The 20495-nt window shown below is 49.7% G+C and overlaps 1 protein-coding gene across 3 annotated transcripts in view; it reads left to right on the top strand.

Moving 5' to 3' along the window:
* HCK (HCK proto-oncogene, Src family tyrosine kinase) overlaps positions 1–19453 on the top strand; it is a 40487-nt gene extending 21034 nt beyond the window's left edge. For 2 of the 3 annotated variants that reach the window (XM_045529473.1, XM_045529472.1), the window contains exons 6-13: positions 2612–2715; positions 6445–6594; positions 6918–7070; positions 8482–8661; positions 9408–9484; positions 13295–13448; positions 16338–16469; positions 18931–19453. In XM_045529473.1, the coding sequence (XP_045385429.1) occupies positions 2612–2715; positions 6445–6594; positions 6918–7070; positions 8482–8661; positions 9408–9484; positions 13295–13448; positions 16338–16469; positions 18931–19133 (1153 nt within the window). In that variant the 3' untranslated portion in view covers positions 19134–19453. The remainder of the gene's footprint in view (positions 1–2611; positions 2716–6444; positions 6595–6917; positions 7071–8481; positions 8662–9407; positions 9485–13294; positions 13449–16337; positions 16470–18930) is intronic. The other variant, XM_045529471.1, reaches the window with a different exon arrangement.
* Positions 19454–20495: the final 1042 nt, after the last annotated feature.

Here is a 20495-nt window from a genome sequence, read left to right as displayed (position 1 = left end):
ATTTGATTCATTCAGCAAACACGTGCCTGCGACTCCCCAGGCCCTGTGCTAGGCAGGGGCCAGAGAAAAAATAGACGTACCCCTGCCCTCAAACTCCCTGTAACCCATCACTCTTGGCTGTAGGTTCTTCTTTGTGTCTAGCTTGACACCGAAATGTAGTTATACCTCAGTCACTCATCCACCCATCCATCCATCCTCCAACAGATCTCTGTTCAGTCCCTATACCTGGCCCTGTTCCAGGGCTACCCCGTGGCTCCGATGGGACCCTCCCCCTCCCCGGAGATGTTCACAGGTGGTGGGCAAGGCTGATGGGTAAAAAGATGACTACACCATGGGGATACATGGATACATCCAATTATGAACCAGCCAGTCCCCATTATTTTATCTTGTCTTCCTCCTCCCTCTAGCTAGATGGAATTGTGGGTTCGGGACGCTTGCCTGTTAAAAATTAAAATGTTTAGGTTTTTTCCATCTTAAAACCACCCCCTTCTTAGTGACGATGAAAGTACATGCCACAGGGGGGTCTTAGCTGCTTCTCTCTCCTCATGGACTTTTTCCTGGGGCATCTGGCATTCTGATCTCCACTTCAGGATCTGGGCACTTACAGTATCCCCACGTAACCCCACATGGTCCTTACAGCAGCCACGGACTGGCCGGTATTATTCCTCAAAGGCAACATAATTGCTAAGTGGAAAAGGCAGGGTGCTGACAACATGTGTAGCGGGTTATCATCTGCAAACAAAGGCAATACCTAAATGGGTGGTTCTCAAACTTGAGCAGGCATCAGCATGGCCTGGAGACCTGGCTGCCGGCTGGTTTCTGAACCCTACTGTCTGATTCCGAATGTGCGTTTCTAGCAAGTTCTCCGGGGAGGCTGTCTGGCGCTGCTGGTCCGGGAACCCATCTTGGGACCGTTGATCTAAACACACATATTAGTCCATGCAGTGCACTCACGGAACTGCTAACAGAGGTTGCCTCTGGGGAGGGCAACTGGGACATTGGGAATCAGGGTGGGACAGAATCTTAACTTCCTCCCACTCCCTCCTGAAATAGACAGTACTTTCAAAATGCAAATGGTGGGGAAGGATGTATTATATATTATAGATAGAATACAGTGTGAAAGGTCTCCTTCCCACTCTGTCCCCAACCAGCCACTTCCCCTTCCCAGAAACAACCAGCTTCTTGTGAGTCCTCCCAAATGCTTTACACTTACACAAGCAAATACATCTACCCCTCCTTCATTGTGCACAGCAGTGGATCTAGACACACTGCCCTGCACCTCCTGTTCAGATCCTCCCTGCAGCGCCTCCTTCCTCTGTACCTGCAGGGTATCTGTCCTGCAGATGCCCCACATCCATTCCACCAGTCCCCTGTCAGTGGAGGTGCTTCCAGTCTTGTGCTGCAGTCAATCTCCTCGTGTATATGTCACTTTTCCCTTGTGCAAGACCTGTGGGATAACTTCCTAGGGGTGGAATAGCCAGGGAGACCGTTCTGACTATATACCCTCTTACATTGTTGAATATTTTACCATGCCATGCATCACTTTACAACACGAAAGCAAACAGGGAAGGTGGGCAACATAGCATGGTGATTAAGGGCTTTGGCTCTGGAGTTAGACTGCCTAGATTTGCATCTTGCCTCTACAATTTCCTAGCTGTGTGACTCCACGCAAGTTGCTTACCCTCCCTGTTCCTCAGCTTCCTCATCTATAAAATGGGGATAATAAAGGTCACAATGCCATAGAGTTGGTGGGTGGATTACAAGAACTCAATGGATGTTAGCTTTCTCCCCAGTTCATAACAGAGGAAACAGAGGCCCAGAGAAGCAAAGCAACTTGCTCAAAGTCACACAGCAGGTTTATGGCAGGGACATAGCCTGCTGATGTCTGGTCTGGGGCTTTTTCCATCACAGTACATGAAATGCTCCTCCCTCTAGTAAAGGGAGGAATGGACTTGGCTGCTACTGCTTGAACTTTTCCACCAACATCCCAGATATTCGGGAATAATGAAGAAAAGTTCCCAGGATATGGTCCCAAGTTTAAAATTCTTTGCAATCTCACATTTTAGCTTAGAAATTCATACCAACTTTGTATTTGGCTCTGAATACACAGAGGAGAACTGACTGTGAAGCTAACAAACCCCAGGCCCTCACTCCCACGGGCCTCCAAGGCCCTGAGAGGAATCCCCCCCGTGGTCATGTGTGCATGTGAAATTTGCAAAAGTAAGATTTTTTGACCACAGTTGGCTAAGACTGCTGTCTCACCCCACCCAGTCCTCTTGTCCAGCTCCCTATCCCTCGCACCAAGTGGCACTGGAATGACTCGTGAGCATTTTGCATCTGCAGTGCTGTATTATTTTTCTTAAAGAAAGCCCTCCCTGCCCCCACATTGCATAGGCTGCAGTCTCAGCAAACTGGATTCACTGTTGGTTGCTTTGATAGCAAAAGAGTGGCTCTCCCCGCCCTCCAACCAAAAAAAATCCTTGAGTAAAAACTGATGGTGCAGGAAGCGAGTCCCTTGGTATCCTGACTCGCACCTGCATGGCCACAGGTGCCCTGTGTGAGCGGGACAGGCCTGCACACCCCAGGTTCTCTGCTCTCCCCTTCCCACCAGGTGGTTCTTCAAGGGCATCAGCAGGAAGGACGCAGAGCGCCGCCTACTGGCTCCCGGCAACATGCTGGGCTCCTTCATGATCCGAGACAGCGAGACCACCAAAGGTGACATTTCCCCACCTGGTCCCTCCATTCAGGGGTGCCCCAGGCTTGACTGGCTGAACACCTCAGCAGGCTGCGTGGCCGCCGGGCTTTCTCCTGCCCTTTGCCACCCTGAGCCAGGGAGGGTTGAGGTTCTGTGTCTGGCTTGGCCCTTCTTATCCCTGTAGGTGACAGCTTAGGTCAACGGAAGTAGTCGCATGTCATTCAAGCACCACAAATGACCAAACATCCCGCTGAAGCTTGATCTTCACTAGCTTGTATTTTTTAAAAATACTCATCACCATATATCTGGTCCACAAGCCTGATTCCTCCTCCCTCCCTAAGGAAATGAGGTTGCAGGAAGAGACCCCAACCGGCCTTCTCTGGGACCCTGCTTACAATGCTCCTTGGAAGCATTTGGGAGTTTCAACATCAGGCGACCAGCTTCCTGAAACTCCTGTTCTGCAAGAGTGGCTTCCTGCCGGATGATGGGTGCATGAGAGGCACGAGCAGCACCCAAAAACATCACAGAACCCAAACTGGCCTCAACCGAGGCTCGTCTCCTCAGAGGAGTGAAGATCGATAGAATTCTCATGATTCCAGATTCACACGCAGAGTGCACGTCACTAACATGCTCAGATTCACAACTGCTTGATCCAAATAAATCAAGTCAATTCAGGATATCCTGAAATAAACGGACTTGGGGACATCAATCAAAGGCATCTGCCTGCCCCTCTACTTGACCCCTAGCTATCCGAGCCGGTGAAGCCTCAGTGTGGCTAGGACAATGCTACTCAGCCCCACGAATGCATAGGCTTGGTTTCCTCCACCCAACAAGCCCCCTTCCAGCACTCAAGGGACAAGAAACAGACAAAGAGGCAAAGTTGGGCACAGCCAGCACTTCTCTTCCGCTGTGCCCAGGACAGCTTGGGGACTGGGCTCGTCCATTCTGCCAGGGTGTAAAACTTAGTATTATAGGTGCTCACGGCATGGGTGGAGAAAAGTTTCTCACACAGAGATTAGGAAATAGATAGATAGATGTGTATGTAAAAAGTTCATTTTATCTTCTTAGAAGGAGAGAGCATGAGAGCATGAGAGAGGGAGGCGGGGACAGGGACAGGTGGAGCATCCTAAAGAAAGAGAAGCAGGTGCCAGCACTGAGGCCAAGTGGCTCGCTGATTTTATGGGGACAAAGAGAAAGCGGGAAAAGTAGTGATTGCTGGGAGAAACTCTTGACTTTCTTCTGGGAGACAAGATGAGAACAGAAGCGGCTGTGGAAATGAGCAGAAGGCAGCCCTGAGAGGTCAGATTGTCCATCTTTCTTGTTTTCGCTGCTGCTGGAGACTTGGTTAGCTCTGAAATTTAGTCTGGGGTGCGATTCAGGCCCTGCCTGAGATATGGTTTTGGGCAGGAAACTAAGGCCTGGAGTTTGCACCCTGCTGTCCTTCCAGGAGCTTCTCAGGAATACATTGAGGCTATAAAACAAATTCTAAAGGCACTGAGCTGGTAAACAGTAAGGAGAAAGATTTACATTTCCTTTCTGTCTTTTCAGATGTTTGTGAAAACAGAGCCCCTGCAGGGTGCCTGCCAGCCAGGGAGAGAGAGAACAGCGAGGGGGAGAGCTGGTGATTGATCTTTAGATGGTATTAGGACATTATGGGATTAGGTATTTTTCTGTTATTTCAGCAAGGCCGACCCTTTCACATCCTGCAGACAGGGGTAGAAAAACCAAAGAGACCATCACAGACCTGTGGGGCAGGAAAGTGAGCCTGGTCCCGTTGTCATGGCCCTCCAAGGTAGAGGCGTGGGGGGCGGGTAGCTGACTTAATAAAACTTGCAGCGTGGGGCCCCTGAAGCCAGTGTGGTGCTTCCTGGATTCTGCCCCACCCCCATCCAGCATCAGCTAAGCCAGTTTCACCTTGACTGGGGCAGAGTGACTAAGGGGGTGGCCCTGGAGTCAGCTGCCTGGGTTTGAATCCCAGCTATGCCCCTTATCAGCTGTGTGACTGCAGGTGAGTTACTTCACCTCTCTGGGCCTCAGTTTCCTCATCTGTAAATGAAAATGATGAGATTATAAAACCTTTACCTCTAACCTGGGGTTATTCATTCATTAAACAATATCATTTATATAATTATATTCAGTATAATGAATATTATTCATATTCATTCATTGTTCATTTGTACAGGGTGCCTGGCATGTATGGTCAGCTGTCACTCATTCAACAATTTTCTTTTTTTTTTTTTTTTTTTCAGAGACAGGGTCTCACTCTGTCACCCAAGCTGGAGTGCAGTGGCACAATTGTAGCTCACTACACCCTTGAACTCCTGGGCTCAGCTTCGCGAGCAACTAGGATTACAGGCATGTGCCACCACATCCAGCTAATTTTTAAAATTTTTTGTACAGACAAGGTCTTTCTGTGTTGCCCAGGATGGTCTTGAACTCCTGGCATCAAACGATCCTGCCATCTCAGCCTCCTGAGTAGCTGGGATTTTAGGCACCAGCCACCACACACAGCTTCATTCGACAATTTCAACCTCCCCAGATTCCTATGACATTGTGCTATTATGGCAGAGAAAACTGAGAGACAGAGAGGCTAATAACTTGCCCAAGGGCACACAGCTCGTAAATTGCAAAACTGTCCTCATGGACTGGGAAACTTGTGTGTTTCTAGTCTATGTGATAATATGTATTAGGTTCCTGTTGCTGCTATAACAAATTGCTACAAATTTAGTGGCTGAAAACAACATAAGTCTCTTACCTTACAATTCTGGGGGTCAGCAGTCTGACCTCACTGGGCTCTGACTAGGAGTCAGTAGGGCTGCTTCCTTCTGGAGGCCTCAGGAGAGAACACATTTCCCTGCTTTTTCAGCTTCTGAAGGCCACAGCATTCCTTGGCTCACGGCCCCTTCCTGACGTCTCTCCAACCTCTTGTTTCTATCTTCACGTCTCCTGCTACTGACTTTGACCTTCCCCCTCCCTCTAGCAAGGACCCAGGTGATTACACTGGGGCTGCCTGGATAACCCAGGATGATCTCCCCATCTCCAGATCCTCAATCACAGCTGTAACACCTTTTACCGTGTACGGTAGCATATTCCCAGGTTCCAGGGGTTAGGGTTAGGGTTATGGTGTGACATCGTGAGGGACCATTATTCAGCCTCCCGCAATGTGTTCACATTTCAATAACTGGGCTGGATTTCTGAATAGTCTGACTTTTTACCAAACTGGTATGATTTCTTGGCTTTTTGTTAGCTAAATGATGAAAGAAAGAGGAAAGGAAGGAAGGAAGGAAGGAAGGAAGGAATTAAGGGAGGGAGAGAGGGAGGGAGGGAGGGAGGGAGGAAGGAGGGAGGGAGGAGGGAGGAAAAGGTAGATTAGAAATAATAATGGAGATGATGATGGTAGCCAACACTGCTGAATGTTTAGGTCCCAAGTGCTTTCCAAGCATTATTTCTTTTAATTGTCAGGCAACGTGGTGAGGTAGGGAGGCATGACGACTAGTCCCATTTTACAGATGAGGAAACTGAGGCACACAGAAGTGGTGTAGTCACTTGCCCAAGGTCCCACTGATGAAGACGGTAGAGCCTGGATGAGAACCCAGGATGCCTGGTCCACACACCCACTCTGACCCTTGTGTGCTTCTGCCCAGGTGATAGGATGGTGCCAGCAGTGGTCTTATGGGGGTCAGGGTGTTGACAGGAGGTGGCAGGCCTCTGAGGTGCCATTCTGAGGGACTTTTCTTTGGCCAATGCAGGGAGCTATTCTTTGTCTGTGCGAGACTACGACCCCCAGCAAGGAGATGCAGTGAAGCATTACAAGATCCGGACCCTGGACAATGGGGGCTTCTACATCTCTCCGAGGACGACCTTCAGCACCCTGCAGGACCTGGTGGCCCACTACAAGAGTGAGTCCTGCCCCAGGGCTGCGTCCCCGTGGGGATGGGCCCAGGAATCCCAGCCAGGGTGCCCTGCAGCCTCTGAGGCCTGCTGAGCTCTTCCTGACCCCTCCAGATTCTCCTGAAGGCTCAGCCTGTTGAGCAGGAGCGTGGAGGTGGCCACGATGCAGAGGTGGACCCCACCATGCTCTGCTGTCTTGGGAATGTCCCCAATGGTGGCAACCAGGTGGAACACCGGCCAGAGGCAGTCACCAGACAGGCAGGCCTCCGAGGGGCAGCCTCTGGCTGGCTCGGAGCTTGTTGCCCTCAACTGACCAGGGACTCTGTTCCAGAGGGGAGCGACGGACTCTGCCAGAAGCTGTCGGTGCCCTGCGTGTCCTCGAAGCCCCAGAAGCCTTGGGAGAAGGATGCCTGGGAGATCCCCCGGGAATCCCTCAAGCTGGAGAAGAGACTCGGAGCTGGGCAGTTTGGGGAAGTCTGGATGGGTAAGGACCCAGGGCCAGAGCGGAAGAGGCAGGGTACCCACTTCCAGGAACACTTTAAGGCAAAGCGGGAATGCCACCCAAGGCAGAGGGGGGGATTTGAACAGCAACCGCAAAAGAGCAGTTCCTGGTAGCAAACCAAACTGCCCTGCTGTGCAAAGGCTGATTTGCCTTTGAGACCAGGCCTGTAGGGGTCAAAAACTTCCTCCTGGGAGGCAGGAGTCCTGGGGGAGGAATCTGCCCCCCCCCCCCCCCCCCCGCAGTAGGGAGCTGGGATAGCCTGACAATTTGGGGTTGGGACAACCAGAGGCATCTTAGGATGATGAAAATTAAGCAGAGGGAAATGCAGTTGGAGATTTCCAGGCAGGTTCAATGCCGGCAGCTGATGAAAAGCACCATGTCAGGGCACCATGGGCACCCGAAGGGCACATTCCTCCCCTGCTGTGCTCGCCCAATACCTTGAGAACAGCAGTGGCTGCTTTGCAGGTTGTGGGGTAGTACCTGGGGCACCCCACTGTGTTCGTAGTCCACTGCCTTCCAAAGGGGAATAAAGACAGCCTGCAGAGATGCAAACAACTCAGCCAGATAAAATAAGTTTAAAATCCATGTATTTTGACAACATGCCTTGAGATCCTGCTGTGTGCTAGGCTCCAAATAGAAGAATACGACAAAAAGATTATATGGAGAGGAAGGTGAGACAGATCTGAGAATCAAGAATATTAGACAAGGCCCTGGACTCTTACTACAGGAAGACCACAAATCTGGATTGGAGCTTCCTGGTAGCCAAGGCAAAATGGAAACCCGAGCAATTATGAGATTGATGAGATCCACAAAATGAAGCAGGGTGGGGTAGGGTAGAGGAGCAGTATGTGCCAAGTCCCTGTGGAGGGACGGGAATGGGGTGCTCGAGGGACTGAGTGACATACAGGATGGTTGGTCCATGAAGGGCAAGGGCAAGTTTAGTGGCTGATGAGGCTAGAGAGGTGGGCAAGGCCAGATAAGGGCCTTGTGGGTCATAATAAGTCTCGTATTTCTTTTAAGAGCAGTGTTAAAATTAAAATGGGTTTGGGGGCGGGGAGGGGGGAGTGACAAAATCTGAGTGGTGTTTTGTCATTAGTTTTTAATCTTTACAGCAGCCCTTCAAAGGGAGTGATTATCATTTCTGCTTTGCAGATGAGGAAAGCACAGCTCAGAGAGGTTAAGTGACTTGCCCGAGTACACACAGCTAGGAAGTGGTGAAGCAGCCTTCCAACCCTCATCTGTCTGAGGGCTGAGCAGCCTTCCCTTCCCTCTGTGAGGGTTGAGAAGGGCAGGGAAGGCTTCCTGGAGAAGGCAGGTCTACAGCCAGGCTTCCAACGGGTTGGGGGAGACCAGCGGGCTCTGACCACATTCCCTGCTCCCTGTCTGCCTCCAGCCACCTACAACAAGCACACCAAGGTGGCGGTGAAGACGATGAAGCCAGGCAGCATGTCGGTGGAGGCCTTCCTGGCCGAGGCCAACCTGATGAAGACCCTGCAGCACGACAAGCTGGTGAAGCTGCACGCAGTGGTCACGGAGGAGCCCATCTTCATCATCACGGAGTTCATGGCTAAAGGTGCCGCATGCTGGGTGCTGGGGATGAGGGCTGTGGCCGTGCTCATCAGTGGCAGGCTCAAGGGCTCTTGCCCTCAAGGTGCCCCCAGTCTGGCCAGGAGCTCTTCCAGCCAGTGCTCATCGAGCACCTTAATGTGCAACAATCCCACCCTCCTGGCGAATGGGGTGAAATTATGTTAAGGGGCCACCGAGGGAAAGGGAGAACAAGGAGGCGCCAGGAGAGGGGAGTAGGGCCAGAGCCCTGCTGGGCGACGGGAGGAGAGGCTTATGTGTTCACTGTGAGCCTCAGAAGCCAGGGGTGACACTCGCGTCATCAGCCACCTTCCCCGTACACTCTGGGAAAACAAGCTGGCAAAACAGCAGTTCCAGCCCTCCCATCCCTGCCACAATTCAGGATGTCTCAGGGATGTGTTTAGGCCACCATTTCACAGCCATTTCCAACCCCTGCCCATTTCTGGATAAACAGAAACATCTCACACAATCTCACTGAGTGTGATTTGAAATCTCAAACCTTTTTTCATTTTCTAAATAACGACCATGACCCCAGGCGTCCAGCCTCAGCAGGCTTTCTCAGCCACAGCACCCATCTAGCAATCAAAAAGTCACTTCAGAAAAACTCCAGTTCTCTTTCTCAATCACTAGGAATGGTAAACAAATATTTTCATTTAAATCCACTACTATGAAAATTTTTAACCCCGCATTGAAGCTGTAAGAGTAGTAAACGTTCCTGTCCCCTCCTGCATGTAGGAAGCCTACTGGACTTTCTGAAAAGTGACGAAGGCAGCAAGCAGCCCTTGCCAAAGCTCATCGACTTCTCAGCCCAGGTGGGAGCCTCCTGGGGAAGTTGGGGGAGGGGGACAGGGCTTCAATATTTTATTCAACCAATGTTTACTGAGCCCATGCTATAATAATAGCTATAATAATGGGTAACATGTATTCAGGGTCAGTATAAAAGTATACCTTTTGTATGTACTTTGCATATACTAACTCATTTAATCCTCACATCGTCCTTATAGGGTGAGATTTTTGTTACCTATTCTTATGTAACAAACCACTCAAAGCCTAGTAGCTTGAAACAACAGCAGTTATTATTTTCATGATTCTATGGGTTGCCTGGGCTTGGCTGGGTGGTTCTTCTGCTCCACGTGGTGAAGCGAGTGATGTGATGCATATTGCTGAGTGCTTGCCTGGAGCTAGAATGTCCAAGACAAAGGCTCGTCCTCCAGGTCCCTCCATGTGGGCCTCACACCACTCAATCATCCGTGCAGAGCTTCTCTGCAGCACACAGCAGCAAGGTTCCAAGAGGGAGCATTCCAAGGGGCCCAGCCCTGATATGCAAGTGCTTATGCAAGTGCTTCATCAGCTGATGAAGAGGAAAGGGAAGGATGGTCTAGACCAGCAGTCCCCAACCTTTTTGGCACCAGGGACTATTTTCATGGAAGACAATTTTTCCACAGACCGGGCAGGGTGGGGGAATGGTTTTGGGATGATTCAAATGCATTACATTTATTGTGCACTTTATTTCTATTATTTTTACATCATAATATATAATGAAATAATTATACGACTCACCATAGGTTGGGGACCCCTGGTCTAGACAGAAGAAACAGCCTGTGCAAAAGCCCAAAGGGGAAAACAAGGGAGCTCTGCCTAGTCAGCTGGAGCCTGGAGGGTGATGGGATGAAGGGGGTGTGGTTTGGAGCCTGGTGGGAGTTGAGGGAGACCTGGCCTGGGCCTACTGGAGGTGCCAAGGACAGGGCTCATTTTAGTATGCAAATTCCAGGGGCCCAAAGGCCACCACAAGTATAATAAAAAGGCTCTACTTTCAGAGCCTGGAATGCCAAAGGCATATGGAAATCAAGGCCTGGCATTTTCATGCCAATGGGCCCAGTCACTGGAAAACAATAGTATGGCCTGTTGCTGAATTCTAACCATCAAATTGGCCAAAACCTTCCTGGGCAGTAGTCATTGATTGGGGCAAGAGCACTAGACCCATCTCACAGATGGGAAAACAAACCAAGAAAGGGAAGGAGGTTCTGGGCCTTTGTACATCCAGAAGCAGAGGTAGACTCAGAGCCCAGGGACAGGAAGGAGCCCACTCTCAGGGCGAGGGTGCCCAGCCTGTCACCAACTGGCTGTTGACCTGGCTGGACCACCTATGCGGTTTTCAAGTTCAACCACTTTTTTAGTCCTAATTCTGTTGGTTAAATGAAATTTTATACAATAGCTGAATATATAAAAACAAGTCAAAACAGAGCTGCTCTGACTAAAGTGGGAGGTGGGGGAGTCTCATATGTGCCCTTTCTTTTGTCCCCCACCTGCAGACAACATTGAGTCATCAGTAGGATTCAATTCAAAGAGCCCTGGGCTGGAATGTCCCCACAAGTCCTTCCAGCTCTGAGTCTGTGATTCCCTGAAACTCTTGGAAGCAAACCCGGGTTCCAATGCCCAATCTCATGGCACCCAGTGATCATGAAATCTGACCACCTCATCAACCCTTATGTCAGTTCTTACACCTGGGCCCAGTAAACCTATCTATTATCCATTCAGTTGACAAACCCTTGAGAAGCAACACTCGGCAAGCATACAGGCTTAGGAATCACAGAGAGATTTGATTTGATCCCAGCCCTGCCTGTGCAGCTTCGAGCATGTTGCTTAACCTCTCTGAGTGCCACTCCTCCCACCAACAGCACTGATAGCCACGATTGAAGTGAATACTTACCATGCGCCAGACACTGCCTTGATGTAGGCTTAGACCCCTCAGAGGCAGGTGCTATTGTTGTTCCCACTTTACAGAGAAGAAGAGTGAGGCACAGAGGGGTGAAGTAGCGTGCTGGAGATCACAGAGCTCTGGGGCGTAAGCTGAGCTGGTCCAACTCCAGAGCCATCTAGCTCTCACCCTCCACTGTCTCCTAAGTGGGCTTGGTCATACCTGTCCCATTGAGCTCCTGTGAAAACCAGTAATATAAAAGCATCTGCCAGTGGGTGTTAAACAATGGTACCTCCCAGTGTGAGTGCCTGATCCAAAGGAAATGTAAGGAAAAGAGGTCCGGTGGAGTAACAGTAGGTGCATGGACCCTGAGCGGGGCTTTCAGGGTTCCAGCCCTGGCTCTGCACCTTGCAAACTGTGTAACCTGGGGCTGATTATTTATTTCTCTAGGCTTCAGTTTTCTCACCTGTGGAATAGGGCTGGTAGCAAAAGTATCCCCCCTCAAAGCACACAACAAATATTGTATAAGTAAGTATCATCTTAGAATAAATAAGCTACAGTATCTGCCATTAGCTTAATAACTTTTGCTCACTGTTCATCTAAGGATTCCGTAGAAATTTCTCACACTCCCCAGGCCAAGACCCTGTCTCATTCCATCCCCGCCCACCCATACCCCCACCCCCACTGCTCCAAACAAAATCAGAAAGTCTCCAAGTTTTTATTCCAAAGTCTGGACCTCAGGTCCGACTGCCTCGGGCGCCCTCTGCTGCCCACTCCCTGCAAGTGCACCTCCCGCGTGCCTCTGGCCGGGAGTCAGCTGGGGCCTCGCTTGGTTTCGTTGGGTCAGATCCCGGTGCCCCCCAGGTAATTTCATCAGATTGCACCCAGCTGCAGTCTTCCCGCCAGAGCACTGGGGTGCTGAGTTATTTAGAGGCAGCACGGGGCACCAGATTGGGAATCCGCAGACTGATTTGAGTCTGACATTCAGAATTTTCCTGGTGGTGTGATCTGGAATGTGTCCCGTCCAGGATAAGACAGAGCCGATGGTAATTCCTGCCCCCAAAAGCTCCAAGGCCGGTTTATAAGCTATAGGCGCTGCTTTCTGGGTAGCTGAGGGTTAATCTTAAACCTCTTTTGTCCAAACCTTTGTAATTATTACAGTAAAAACGTCTCCAAGGCATAATCTTATGTCTTTCCATCAGATGCTTCCAGGGCCCCCAGTGTGAATAAGAACCCTGTACTCAGTCTGTTATTCACTCAACAGCCACGATGACACTTAAATGTACATCAGAGCATGTTGCGCTCCTGCTCAATGGCTTCTCACGCTCAGAATAAAATCCAGCTTCCTCTCCTGGCCTGCAAGGCTGTTCACTCGCTGGCATGTTCTTATGTGACACACTTATTATTATCAGCATCCAGAGCTCAGCTAAATTCTCCCCTCCTCAAAGCAGCCTTCCCTGACCACCCCGTCCAACAAAGCCCCCTACATGTTCTTGCTTGGCTTCATCTTTTCTTCATGGTACTTGTCACCACCTGTTCAAGTGACGTGTCTGGCACCCAAAGACGCTCAGTAGACTTTTGTTGAATGAATTAATGAATTTTCCCTACCCAGGCTTGGGGAGGAAGAAAATATAAGAGAGACAGCAGAATATTACATGAGCCTGGGTTGTGCCCAGAAAGAAGGTTGAGGGTGAACGTGCTTCATAGCATCCTGGGGTGTGTGTGTGTGTGTGTGTATAGGTCCTGGAGAAAGAGTCCCATTGCCTTTTAGTGAGAACATTTCAAAGTGCTCTCCGGAAGTCTTAGAACTCTAGAGAAGCCCCTAAATGGACCCAGGCCTCAAGGATACCCCCCAACCTGGGTGGGTGGACCACCTTGGGCTGGGCCAGGTCTGAGGACAACGGTGTCTCTATTTTGGATGCAGATTGCAGAAGGCATGGCCTTCATTGAGCAGAGGAACTACATTCACCGAGACCTCCGAGCTGCCAACATCTTGGTCTCTGCGTCCCTGGTGTGTAAGATTGCTGACTTCGGTCTGGCACGGATCATCGAAGACAATGAGTACACGGCTCGGGAAGGTAGGGGACACTGCCAAGCAGGCCAGTGGTGCCCACTTGGATGGGCCGTGAGTGTTGAGAGTTAATACCTGTGAGAGTGGCTGGCAAAATGCAAAGATCTCTCCCAGTATTAGCTGTGCATTGTTAAGCTTGATGGGGTCCTTCTAGATAGTGTGCTGCAGGAGTTCGAGACCAGCCTGAGCAAGAGCAAGACCCTGTCTCTACTAAAAATAGAAACAAATTATCTGGCCAACTAAAATATATATAGAAAAAATTAGCCAGGCATGGTGGCGCATGCCTGTAGTCCCAGCTACTCGGGAGGCCGAGGCAGTAGGATTGCTTGAGCCCAGGGGTTTGAGGTTGCTGTGAGCTAGGCTGATGCCACGGCACTCATTCTAGCCAGGGCAACAAAGTGACACTCTGTCTCAAAAAAAAAAAGAAAATAGATAGTGTGCTGGACTTCAGCGTCTTACCCACTGACTTTGAGAAGGAGATTTTAGACCAGATTGGGAAGTACTGATCGATTTCAGACTTAGTTAGGCGATTACATGTTGAAATTAATGGTAAGAGCAACTTTGTGAGTGATAGACAAAAACTAGGAAGAACCCAAAAGTCCATAAACAGGAGTATGGATGTATAAATTGTGATATGTTCCGAAAGTGTAAATCCATGCAGCAATGAAAAAGCACAAACCTTTGCCACATAAACAAAATGGGTAACTCACAAATATAATATCAAAATGAAAGAAATCAAACAAAAAAAGAATAGGTGCTGGATGGTTCCATTTTTTCTGAAATTCAAAAACAGACAAAACTTGTATACAAATGCCCATAGCAGCATTAGTCCTAATGTCAAAAAATGGCAACAACCCTAATTAATGCCCACCAACAAAACATGGCCTCTCCATACAGTGGAATACTGTTTGGCCATAAAGTGGAATGAAGTACTGTAAACATGCCACAACACAGATGATCCTTGAAAACATGTTAAATGAAAGCCAGACACAAAGACCACGTATCGTATGATTCCCTTTACGTGAAATGTCCAGAACGGGCACATCTAAAGAGATGGAAAATAGATGAGCTGTTGCCTAGGGCTGGCAGCAGGGAGTTGGGGAGAAATGCAAAGTGACTGCTATGAGGTTTTGGGGGGAGGATGTGATGAAAATATTCTAAAATTCACAACTTTGTGAATATTCTAAAAGCCATTAAATTGAACACTTTAAGTGGGTGAATTTTAGGCCAGGCACAAGTGGCTCACACCTGTAATTCCAGCACTTTGGGAGGATGGTCTGAGGCCAGGAGTTCAAGACCAGGCTGTGCAACACAGCAAGAACCCGTCTCTACAAAAAAATTTAAAAACTAGCTAGGTGTGGTGGCATGCACCGGTAGTTCCAGCTACTCAGGAGGCTCAGGCGCGAGGATTGCTTGAGCCCAGGAATTTGAGGCTGCAGTGAGCTGTGATTGTACCCCTGCACTCCAACCTGGGACAGAGTGAGACCCTGTCTTTAAAAAGAAAAAAAGGATGAATTATATGGTCTGTGAGTTATATCTCAATAAAGCTGTGAAAGAAAAAAAAAACAGCAAAATTCATTGATAGCAATAAAGGTTAGAAAGCCGAGAGGTATTATTAGGTTAATACTTAACCTCAAGAGCTGTCCACTGAGAGGGCAGGAAGGAGCCTTCTAAAATGCTGAGAATGCTCCACACCTCAATGTGATGGTGATTACAAGGGTATGTACATATATAAAGATGCATTGAGTTGTACATTAAAGATTTGTGCACTTTATTTCATGCTTGTTATGCCACAAAAAAACCATTTTTTAGGGCCGGGCATGGTGGCTGATGCCTGTAATCCTAGCACTCTGGGAGGCCGAGGTGGGTGGATCACTTGAGGTCAGGAGTTCGAGACCAGCCTGAGCAAGAGTGAGACCCTGTCTCTACTAACAATAGAAAAATTAGCCAGGCGTAGTGGAGCATGCTTGTAGTCCCAGTTACTCGGGAGGCTGAGGCAGGAGGATTGCCTGAGCCCAGGAGTTTGAGGCTGCTGTGAGCTAGGCTGTCACCACTGCACTCTACCTGGGTCAACAGAGCAAGACTCTGTCTCAAAAAAAAAATTAACTAAGGGTAACCACTAAAAGAATAAAAGTAGAATGTGTAATATAATTTCTAAATCAGAAAAGGATCAGCAGGAAATAAAGAAAACTCTCCAGAGCCAAAGGAAGGAAGGAGAAACACACACACACACACACACACACACACACATGCACACTCACCCACATACAACCAGCATTTTCAAAACTTGACTATGCACTCAGTCATAAAGCAGGTCTTACCAAATTCCGAAGGACATATATCCTAGACCATTTACCAGCCATAATATTAATGTAATAAAGATAAACACTAGGAAAAGGTTAACTAAACCCATCTCAGACCAGGTGGAAGTGGGAGAAGAATGGAGACACCCAGTGACTGGTGGAAACCTCAGAGGCAGAGATCCAAAATCCTCCCTTCCCGCATTGCCAGAGGCAAAGGGACTGAGGCATCCCCTGTGACCTGGACTCAAGGCCCTGTGAAGTCTTTCTGTCCCCAAAGATTCTGTGACTGCTAGGACCCTGCTCTTCAGAGTTATAGTTCACTGAAGTATCAGCTGAACCAACGAGGTAGCCTCCAGAGAGTGAGCTCCCACACCACTCCCCAGGCCTCTCTGCCCACTTCCCCCCACTTTAGTCATCTGTCCTCAGGACAGATGTCCCTTCCTCCACAGAGAGGCTTTATTGCAGGGAAATCACGGTTCTGCAGGGGGCAGATGTTGGCAGCTGTTGGCCTGTCCTGTTCCCTCACCTTAGCAGAGACCCAGCCCTGACTGCTTCCCAGACTGCCCCTGACTCTGCTCTGTCCAACCCTGCAGGGGCCAAGTTCCCCATCAAGTGGACGGCCCCTGAAGCCATCAACTTTGGCTCCTTCACCATCAAGTCAGATGTCTGGTCCTTTGGTGTCCTGCTGATGGAGATCGTCACCTACGGCCGGATCCCTTACCCAGGTAGGGAGGAGGCCGCAGCTGGGGGCTGCTTCCAGGGCCCAGCCTGGCGAGGGCTGCATCCTGGCAGTGTCCATTCAAACTGAGTTCTGGGACCCCACCCCAGCTCCTCTGGCCTTTCCCATCTGGGTTAAAGGCATCGCCAGACATCCAATCTCTTAAGTCTGAAATCTGGGGGTTTCCTTAGCCCTTCCTTCTCTCCCAGCCCTTTTAACATCCAAGCAGTCACAGGTTCTGGCCATTCCACTCCAAAACACATCCCAAGTCTACCTGCTTCTAACTGCACGGCCTCCAGCACACCCGGGCCAGCATCGCCTGCCCTGTGGGTGCTGCAGCCGCCTCCTCATCGGCCCTGCTGGGTCCTCTCTCTTGTCCCACAGCCTGTTCTTCATGTGCAGCCCAGGGACTGTGCTAAACTGTGAATCCCATCGCATCCCTTCTCTGCTTCTAACTCTTTAATGGTCCCATTATAATTAGGACAAAATCCTGAACCCCCAAAGGCATGCAGCACAATCGATAACTGTGCATTTGTTTAATATTTTCCCCATCAGACTCTACGCTCCAAGAGGCCAGAATCATGTCTGTATTCCTTACCAGTGTGTCTGCAGTGCCCGCCTCTGTGCTTGGCACATAGTGGGTGCTTAGCAACTGTTTGTGGGATGTCTTAACATAGCCCCACACCTGTGGGCAGAGCCCCACATTGAGTAGGCCATGTGGGCACACAAAGATGTACCCTCCAGTTTGGTGGTTCAGCAGTAAAAATAAAAAGAAAAAATAGGTACCCTACATGTAGATTGCCCAGGGCTCAGCAAATAATGCTGTTCTGTGTTCCTTTTTTTTTTGGTTGGGATGTGTCTTGGGGTATCTGTTCCCAGAACACCGGGAGAAGGGCAAGAGGAATATAACAGGTCCCTGACTTTTTATATAAACAGTGCTGAGTTTGAATCCTGTCCCCATCAACTGTTACACTTTGAGAGTCACTTCACTCCTCCTATCCCAGTGTCTTCACCTGTACAAAATGTAGGTAATGCTATCTACCTTGCAGAGGTGGTTGTGAGGATTAGAAATATAAGATGTAGACACTGGGTTCAGTTGAGAGTCTGTGGAATTCCTACCGTGCGTTGGGCACTGAGGATGCAGTGACCGACGTGGGCCCTCGTACGGAGCGCCTGTTCAGAAGGAGCTCGCACGCTAGCCTGGAAGAACACACCCTAAACAAAAAGAAGAAAGCAGGGGGATGCGAGAGCCAGTGTCGTGGGGCTCCTGTAGACAGGGAGCACCTGTCAGAGCAGGTCACAGGTGCGTGAATACCTGGGGAAAGGATTAGGGTGGAAGGCGCTGCGGGCTCATCGGACCTCAGGTGTGCCGGAAGAACAGCAAGGGAGCCAGGTACCTGGAGACAGGGAGTGAGAGCAGATAGTAGACGATGGGGTGGGCAGGGCCCGGGGTCTTAGCCAAGAGTCTGGGTGTCAGTCTAACAACATGGGAAGCCACTGTAGGGTTTGGGGCTGAGAAGTGGCATCATCTGATTTCTGATTTTAAGGAATGCCAGAGCAGCTCGGAGGGTGGATGGGAGGGAGGGGAACAGGGTGGCAGCCGTGAGGAAGCCACAGAAGCCACAGCAGCCGCCCAGGTAGAGGTGGTGACGGCCTGGACAGGGCGCTGCTGGTGCTACGTTTAAAAAGAAGAAAAGATACAACTTGCTGATGTAGGAGGCGAGGGAGGGAGAATCAAGGATAATTACTCTGGCTTTGAGCAATAGGATGGGTTATGGTCTAGGGGTAGAAATTCAAAAGCTCAGTCTTAGCCCTGTTAAATTTGAGGTGACTCATAGCCATCCAAGTAAAGATGTTTAAGGAAGGACTTGAATACATGAATTTGGAATTTAAGACTGATAATATAAAATTGGGGATCATAGATGTTTAATGATTGTTCTTATGAATAATTAATATATACTTAAACGAGGAAATGGTCCCACTCATAGGATGACACTGTTTTGTCTTGAGGGCACACTAGTCAAAACCAGGCAGTGGGTTACAGGCCCCTGTGTGCGCTGGGATACAGTAGGCTGCAAGCAACAAACTAACAGAGTGGCTCAGACAAGAGGCAAGTTGTTATTCCCCACACCAAGAAGAGTGGCATTGGAGACTGGTTAGTGCAGCAGCTCAACAGCCGTCAGGACTCTGGGTTAGTTTCTCTGTGACTGTCTTCTCCTTGTGGTCAGATGGTCGGCTGTTGCAGCTCCAAGTATCACAAGTATCTCACAGTGCCCAAAGAAAGGGACACGGGGTGTGTCCCAGGCCCCTTCCCCGGCTGCATGGGAGGCTGGGGAAGGGAGGATTTGGCTTTCACGGTGGGAGGGGCTCAACTTGCAAGGTGACGTGGGGGGCAATGGCTGGTGGGGAGGCCACAGTGTCTGCCATTTCCCAACCCCTCCCTTTTTAACTCTACCACTCCTTCCCAGGGATGACAAACCCCGAGGTGATCCGAGCACTGGAGCGCGGGTACCGGATGCCACGACCAGAGAACTGCCCGGAGGAGCTCTACAGCATCATGACTCGCTGCTGGAAGAACCGCCCGGAGGAGCGGCCCACCTTTGAATACATCCAGAGTGTGCTGGACGACTTCTACACGGCCACTGAGAGCCAGTACCAACAGCAGCCGTGACAGGCGGGGCCAGGCAGGGCCAGGAGCCCCAGAGGTGCCTGAGGTGGCTCCAACACGGTCTGCTGGGGCCACCCACCCTTCCCACTCCCAGACACCCACCCACACTCCAGCCACAGTTTCCTCATCTGTCAAGTGGGCAGGTTGGACTGGACAATTTTTTTTTTGACTCTAACTACCCACAATCTGCCATTCTCCGGAAACCCCAAGTTGATATTTCTATTGCCTGGGATGGTTGGATTTCAGTTACAGCTGTGGTTTGGATGGGAAACTTTCAAAATAATGAAATAATATTTAAATAAATAAAAGGTATGAATGCCAAAGTCTTTACCAAAACATTGGCTTTCCTGTCCTTCCAGTTCCTGACTATTTGCCTGCTTGCTGTATGACAAGTCAGAAAGGCAGAAGGACCCTCCCAGAGACCAGAAGTTCAAAGAAAAGTGGGGTTCAATGCTCACCCTAAATAGTTGCTGGATTAGTTTCCCGTTGCTGCTGTAACAAATGACCACAAAGCTGGTGGCTTAAAACAACCCAAACTTATCTTACAGTTCCAGGAGTCAGAAGTCTGAAATGGGTTGGCAGGGCTGGATTCCTTTTGGAGGCCCCAGGGGAGAATTTGTTTCCTTGCTTTTTCTTGAAGCTGTTCACAGTCCTTGACTCATGGTTCCCTTCTGCACATCACTCCAACCTCCGCTTCCCCCATCACATCTCCTCTGACTCTGAGCCTCCCATTCTCCTCTTTAGCTTGTAAGAACCCCTTGGACCTACCTGGATAATCCAGAAAAATCTTTCCATCTCAGGATCCTTAATCACATTTGCAAAGTCCTTTTTGCCATGTAAGGTAACATTTCCATAGGCTCTTAGGGTTAAGACATGAGCATCTTCGGGGGGTCATTATTCTACCTACCCTACTGGTGTCCAGATGCCGGATGGGTTTTGCCTCCAAGATACTGGGTCTGCTAGGGGGACAGGAGTGATTTCTCATGATCTAGGACTCTGACTCTCCTTCCAGGCCACATTGTTACATGAGCTGGTCAGTCTACGTCTCGGCCAGGGCTGGGGGCTTTCTGCAGCCCCCGACATTTCCCATGGCCTGGCTGCCATCATGGTTGTTGGGATGGTATCCATCATTGCAGGAATCCTGGGGTCTGAAGATGTAGCTGCTGGGAAGTGTCTGGTACCCTGCGTGGGAAGCTCCCAGTAGAGGGGAGGGAGGCTTGGGTAGGAAGCAGAGAAGACAAGGAGGTGGTAGACACTTCCCAAATGTTCCCTCAGCTGAGTCCCTGGCAGTCAGCTTTTGTCATTGGGAAAAAGAAAAGAAGAGGTGGACAGCGGGGTGGGGAACAAACGACACCTTTTCCCATT

The sequence above is a fragment of the Lemur catta genome, chromosome 17, assembly GCF_020740605.2.
Source record: "Lemur catta isolate mLemCat1 chromosome 17, mLemCat1.pri, whole genome shotgun sequence".
NCBI classification, from domain to species: domain Eukaryota; kingdom Metazoa; phylum Chordata; class Mammalia; order Primates; family Lemuridae; genus Lemur; species Lemur catta.
Note: the sequence above shows the minus strand (reverse complement) of the source record. Positions and strands in the feature narration are given on the sequence as shown.